General features: G+C 47.3%; 1 protein-coding gene across 1 annotated transcript in view; it reads left to right on the forward strand.

Annotated features, from left to right (window-relative positions):
- Positions 1-103, forward strand: part of LOC119443719 (DIS3-like exonuclease 2) — a 114,537-nt gene extending 114,434 nt beyond the window's left edge. Inside the window, exon 25 of the mRNA XM_037708429.2 lies at positions 33-103. Coding sequence (XP_037564357.1) covers positions 33-103 — 71 coding nt within the window. The remainder of the gene's footprint in view (positions 1-32) is intronic.
- Positions 104-7,408: the final 7,305 nt, after the last annotated feature.

Consider the following 7,408-nt stretch of genomic DNA (forward strand, 5'->3'; position numbering starts at 1 on the left):
GCTCAAAAAAGACAATGGGCTGCTATTCACAGCCTCCAGTGAAGTTCGGGAGGCAGTCGAGCCGTGCAGGTGCAGCGGGGGCCAGATGCAGGCGACAAGTTGAATTTGCCTCGTACCGCAGCTCACATTCGTGCTACAGTGGTTGTCGCTTGTCGTGCAACATAAATTTAAGACAGTTTGTTCTACCGGCAACTGCTTCGTATGAAAAAATGTAGTTGATGTCATTATCACCGGCGGCGATGGTGTGCTCAAGCTGTGCAGTCAGGTGGTGGGTAGCTGGCCAGTCGACTCCCTGGTGTTACCCTGGCCATTAATCTTGCCATTGTGCAAGGGTGTATGCATGCTTTAATGCGGGAAAACTGCCATTTTTAATCTTCTACGTGTGTATACGTGCTCTAGTGCAGAAGAACTGCCATTTGTCAGTGACCAGCATCCAGAAAACAGCAGACAGCAAGGCACCGTGCTGCACGGTTGTGCAGTTGTCACGTAAACTAATTTATCTGTTATTTATACCAATTTCGATATTTTCATCGTTATTGCAATCGCCTTCGAGTCTGACAGTGGTATATATGTGAAGGTCCGCCATTTTACAACATACCGCAGCCCTAATTTTGGATAGAATGGACTTTGGGTATAACGTACCTTTTTCACTAGATTTTTGTGGTCTATTATAATGAGCATCGACTGTATTGATAGCGAGGACATACCGTGGAACTGCCTGCTGCCAGCACCTGAATGACTTGTAATGTTGGATAACGTGCCGGAGCATATGCTTCAGTGCCATTGCATTCTTCGTTTTTCATTATACTGCCACGGAATTTCATTTAGTTGTTTTATGCAAGAGCACAGGTTCGTTGTTCTTATATTAAGGGCTTTTTTTTTTTTTTGCACTGTATGAGAACATACAGTGTTTCTGTGTTGGTGTGGGTGAGACGTTGCTCTGCATAGTATGGCAGAAATAGCTGCTACAGAAACACAACAATTGTTATACCCTGGCAGGTAATTTTGAAGGGACACTAAAGCAAAACAGTTTAGACTGATAAAGCATTGTTTGAAAGCTTTGTTGTCATTAAGTTCAAAATAATAGGTTGATTATTAGAAGAGAAAGGGAAGGTCAAAGTTTCAGTTATTAAATTTTACACCGAATCGCCAACGCCACTGTGTCACTGTGCCATCACGGATTTCAATGTATTTTTTTCGTACTTGGGCTACGTTGGCCCAGCAAAAGTTCACAAAACTCGCCATGTTCAATCTTTGGCTCCCTTAGAACACAATGTATGTCAATGTTTACCGCTAAAGAATTACCTATGCCCTTGAGGACGCTGTCAAAATCCATGACGACACAGCAAGCTGGTGCGGGAACCTTTAGGAGGCGTCGCCACCTGTCTTGTTATTGCGCTTCTTCTGGCTTGCCAAGCGTCTCTCGTCATGATAAGAGTGGTCTTTATGATATTGGAGAAAAGGGTACTTTGCTGATACAAAAGAAATGATTTTTGTCTTTAGTGTCCCTTGAAAGCGCGCATATACATGTACTAAATAACAAGTTGCATTTGCAAGAGTGAGGCTTTCGAAGACACGAGATATGCAAGTTATGGACATGGCAGAGCGACATAGCTCGTGTTTAGTTGATTTGAACATGTTAAGAGATCTTGTCGCAGATGTTCCGAATTCATTGGTGTGTTTTATTTTATTTTTATTTTTTACTTTTTCGCGGACATTCGCACACACCTGTATCGCATTCGGATCTGTCAGATTGTCATCTTTGCCCGTCTACATTCAGGAAATGCGGCTTCATTATTTGCATAACTTGATGCTGCAAGTATGTTCCTCAACTTACCAGCAATATTGTTGATCGATAAATGTCTCCAGCAGCTGGTAGTTTTATCACCAGTACAATACAGAGCCTTCAGAATCAGCGCGCACCTTTATTAGCCTGCACAAGAAGCGTATTGTGCCGCCCGGTCATGTATCGTTTGCATGCGCCCCAGTGCACAATTACACAGGTGACATCTTGGTGCAACTACAGTCGCCGACAAATTTTACGGACTTCGCGGGGATCGAAAAAATGTCCGAAAAATCACAGTCCGAAAAACTCGTTCACCCCAAAAAATAAAAATTATCAGCCTTATAGTGGCATAAAAAAATGTCTAATAATGCCCTGCCTCATAATGATTGTATGCCTTGTAGGCCATTGGATGCATTGTAAGTAAAGTAAAATCTCTGTGATACGAATCTCGCGGGGTCGGGTGAAATATTTGTATCATCAAAACATCACAAAATCAAGAAAAAATTAATTCATTTTTACCAGAAAAGATTTCTAATAGTGGAACCCCATTGATACCTTCCTCGCTGCTGCGTTTTCTCGGCTGCTACGCCGCGCGGTCCCGACCTTAATCCCATTGACTTCCACGTATTAAGTTCCCTGTGATACATCGCCAATCTGTAATGTTCCTGCATCTTACGTTGCGTTTGAATGTGGTGGTCACGTAAATTTAGCAGTGCAGCCAGCTTGTACATTGCAACAAGCGACTGGCACGTTGCAGATATAACGTAGCCGCGCGGGTGCCGTATCTTGAAAGCGATCTGCGACGTGCGCGAAGTGTGCACCTGCGCGGACCTTATCGTCAAAATTATCTGCGATGTTGACAAAGTGCGCCTAGTGCCGGTAGCTTTGTATGCACTGTGCCTTCGTCGTTTAGTTAGCGTTGAAGCGAGAGACGGCCCAAAGGTCAATTCACTCGCTGCTGCTGCTGCTGCGCTTCCTCACAGAAGCGTTTCGATTGCGAGTGTCCACGGTCATCGCGCGAGATGTGTTAATGTTTACCTGTGCACGTGTGACATCGTGCTTGTTAATTTTGTTAGTAAGCGAATGTTTACAAGTTTATGCGGCCGGTACAACTACTATCCTTACTTCGTACAGCTCTCTACTAATTTGCTATTGCAATCGTTGCTTCACCTTTCGGCCGAAACTGGGACTTTTTGCTTTCGCGGTCCCTTGAAAAACATATCAACGGGGTTCTACTAACCGTGTACGTTTTCTTCTTGCCCAAATCGTCAACGATCGCCTTCTGAAAGGCGTATAAGTGCGCGCACCTGATCTCGGGAATGTTTTTCGCACGCCACTGAACTACCTGAGCACGTCGAATGCAGATAGTGTTTTGGCCGTGGGTGTTGCGCCGCGGTCGTCGTTACACCAGCGGTTTTTGTCTACTTTCTCGCTAAGCATCGGCTAGGCTGTGATGTAGTCTGGTCCGCTCGACGTGGGGACCAATGAGAGATTGCACAGCGGCATGATGTAGCCGGTTGCTTGGCGATAATGGATTCCGCCCAGATCTCGCTGTGCCGGCTTATCTGTGCCAGTCACTCCGCTGGCTCGGCCGCCACTGCTGTTGCTCACGCGTTCGTATGATCCGCAACGACATGGCAATGCGTTCGGAATGGCAGATTTTTTTCGTAGTGTGAGCAATGTATTTCGGCCGAGGAATGTTACGAATTCGTATCACAGCGAAATTCGTACCAGCCGGGATCGTATGATATATAATTTAAACCTCTCTTTCCCCATAACAATATGCTTGGAGGCGATCAGATTTGCTTGGATTTGCGCAAGACTGACGTCGTCTCCGACAAGAGAGTGCACCACTTTGGCGATCACCATTAGCAGAGATCGCCATGGAGATCGAAGAAACGAGCCCCGTTACTTCGCACCACTTTGCTCTCGCGAAGGCACCGGAGGTGTCGCTGGTCACACAAATGTGAAGCCGCATAAACACACACAAAGATGCGACGTCTCCGAAGCACACCATGTGCGATATAGCAACCGAAACTTAGAGAACGGATTGTGCAAAGTGATTAGTGATTCAGGTAGCGTGGCTCGGAACGAGCGATTTAGTCTGGAAAATCGAAACTTGGTGCCTAAATTCGTTTGGAAAATCGGTCGCGAAAATGCATTAGGTCTTTGGGAACCCTGACGGTGCGGTGCGCTTATGAAGTCCGGAATATCCAACAAGTCCGAATTTTTAGAGTCCGAAAAATCCGTCTGCAACTGTATCCGTTTCTAGTGTAGAAAATGCCCAAAGGGGAAAGAAATAAATACTCATGAAACTACGGCGTGAGATGGGGAGTGGTCAAGTTTTTCTTTAATACCATAAAATTTATGTAATTTGTTTTGTGGTTGTATCATGTTGTATTCAAGCCAGTGTTTAATTGCTCTGCTGGGTGAATCCAGATAAGAACGAACAAGTAGTCCTGCTTACTATTCCCGATTTTTATATAATTTACTGTAGGTGCAGGTTTTGGGCTCAGAACAATAATTCTGAAATTGTGAAAAAAAATTTGTTAGCCTGAAAGAAAAAATGCACAAATTTCGGCCATTGAAAACGCTTTTCCGCCAGTTTTGCGATTTCTGAACTTTGAGCATGCATAGTGAAACAGTAGTACGCTTTCCCGCAGGGGCGTCTGCGTAAGCAGGCGTTTGGTGCGTTGCGACACCACGTACCCGAGCACATGAGGGTTGGACCCTCCCGCGTGTAGCCTTGCGCGGCTTAGCCGTGTCCGGGGAAAAGGGGATCCTGGGGGTTGAGCCGATGCCGGGTGTTTGGACCTCTACGGCCCCTCGGCGGAGGCAACACACCTCTTTGGCCTCTGCTTCACGTAGACGGCACCCCCGGACTGACCCACCCGGGGGAAATCGGTGGTCGCCTTTTCCTGTCCCCCTCTCCAACCTTTTGCTTTCCTATCTCCTTTCTTTTACTCTCCTATCATCTCTTCTTTTCCGTCACTTCCTAATTTTCACAGGCGGCTTGGGTTAACCTTGTGTATGTACCCTCCCTTGGGTATAATATATTAGGTTATAGTGGCAATGTACGGTTGGCGCCTGCAGCCTTACGTGTTAAGTGCTGCAGCGTCCCCTAGTTGGGCTCCGTGGTGGGTGGCCGCCATTGCTGCCGAAATAAACGAAAATAATATGGGAACGCCTGCATTTCCCCGTTTACTTGATGGTCACCCTCACAAGAGGGGACGCACCGAAGAACTATTAAGCTTATTCAGACCAAGATAAATTTTCCCCCGTTACCAAGTAGTTCACAGTGAGAAGACCGAAAAACCAGCAAGAACCGTATCCCCTTTTCTAGTCGCAAAAGGCTTGACTGACGCCCTTGGCCCAGGTTACAAAGTCACCAAAATGGCGAGCGGGGACCTCCTGCTTGAGATCCGTGATAAAGAGCAGCACAATAAACTCAACAAGCTTGTGGCATTCGGAGACATTCCTGTTACCGTTTCACCTCACCGTTCTATGAATACAGCACGCGGAGTAGTTTCTGATGCAGATCTCATTGACTTGTCCGAAACCGAACTATTGGAGGGCTGGAAAGAGCAAAATGTAACCAACGTACAGCGTATCATTATCCGACGAGACAATAAAGAAATTCCTACAAAACACCTGATCCTGACCTTTGCCACTTGCGATCTGCCACAAACAATAGAAACCGGATACACTAAGATAGCTGTCAGACCATACATACCTAATCCAAGACGATGTTTCCAATGTCAAAGATTTGGCCACGGCTCGCAGAGCTGTCGTGGTAGACTTACATGCGCGAAATGTGGAGTCCAAGGTCACGCCTCAGATAACTGCGAAGCGACACCACACTGTGTAAACTGTGATGGTGAACATCCAGCTTACTCCAGATCCTGTCCTAACTGGAAAAAAGAAAAAGAAATTATCACTCTCAAAGTGCGCGAGAACATATCGTTCAGGGAAGCACGTAAAAGGTGCTCACCATTCGACACTACCACATATGCTGATGCGGCGCGTCAAGGGGCAGCGTCGCAGCGGCTACTGCCACCTGCCCAGCTCGCGCGCAGCGAGCTGTCGCTTGTGGCTCCTGCCCCCAGGGTGGAAGGAGCTAAGTCTACTCCACCCAACCAGCGAACAGGCCCGGTTACCCTAGGGTTGCCGGCACCACAACAGTCTTCGGTGGCAGCCTGCGCTTCGCGTAGCGAACCCGCAGGCCCGCCAGCAGCTCCCACGGTGGGTGCAGTCAAGGCTGCCTCACCCTCACCGGCCCCTGCTGGTGCTGGCAACAGCCGGCGCAGCTCAGGCCCAAAGGCAGCCCCATCGACATCCGGGCTGGTGGGCACAAATGTCTCGTCCTTCGCGGCGAGACTTTCTCGTGAAACTTCTCGCTCGCAAGAGCGCGTGTCCGGCGCCTCACAAGAGGCAATGGACACCACACCCACCCCGACGGCGCACCAAGCGCCTAAGGAGCGGCGAGGTTCCCTCGACCGCTTCAGAAAAGACAAATCCCACGTTACAGGGCCTGGAAAGGGCTCTGTAATCTAATGCAACACTTCCTTTTTGTTTTTAGTACACACAGCACCCATTTACTTTCAGTATGGCCACACAAATTATACAATGGAACATCAGAGGCCTTCTTAGGAACCTCGATGATGTGCAAGAACTTCTCCACAAACACAATCCAAAAGTGCTGTGTGTACAGGAAACTCATTTAAAATCGACACATACAAACTTTCTTCGACAGTATGTTACGTTTCGTAAAGATCGCGATGATGGTCTCGCATCATCAGGCGGTGTTGCCATTATGACTCACAAAAGCATAGCATGTCAACGTTTGCAGCTGCAAACACCCCTTGAAGCAGTGGCAGTTCGACTGGTTCTCCTTAACAAACTCATCACCATTTGCTCGCTATACATACCCCCACATTACCGCTTACACAAACACGAATTTCAGTCCTTGATAGACGAATTGCCCGAGCCCTATCTTGTTCTTGGCGATCTCAATGCACACAACAGTCTGTGGGGCGACGCTCGCATCGATGCGCGAGGCTGTCTAATTCAAGATTTTCTTTTCTCATCCGGTGCTTGTCTGCTTAACAAAAAAGAACCGACATATTATTGTCTTGCAAACAAAACCTTTTCCTCTATAGACCTCAGCATAGCTTCTCCATCCATATTACCTGAACTTGAATGGGAAGTTATAAAAAACCCTTACGGGAGCGACCATTTCCCAATACTGCTGAGAGCGCCAAGACAATACGAATCTCCACCACATGCTCCCCGGTGGAAGGTCAATGCAGCGGACTGGGAAAAATTCCAAACACTTACCAGTAAGCTCTCGTGGGCTGACATTTCATCGCTCGGAATTGACGGTGCCATCGAGTATTTTACAAATTTCATAATAGATGCAGCTTCTAAGTGTATTCCCCAAACAAGTGTCTTTCTAGCAAACGCCGTGTTCCGTGGTGGAATGAACAATGCCGGAACGCACGTAGGCAGCAGAACAGAGCATGGAGGCAGCTTCGCAATTATCCTACTGCTGAAACCTTGTCAGTTTCAAGAAAATCAAGTCCCAAGGTAGGAGAACACGCAGACAAGCCAGGAGAGACAGCT

The sequence above is a fragment of the Dermacentor silvarum genome, chromosome 3, assembly GCF_013339745.2.
Source record: "Dermacentor silvarum isolate Dsil-2018 chromosome 3, BIME_Dsil_1.4, whole genome shotgun sequence".
Lineage (NCBI taxonomy): Eukaryota > Metazoa > Arthropoda > Arachnida > Ixodida > Ixodidae > Dermacentor > Dermacentor silvarum.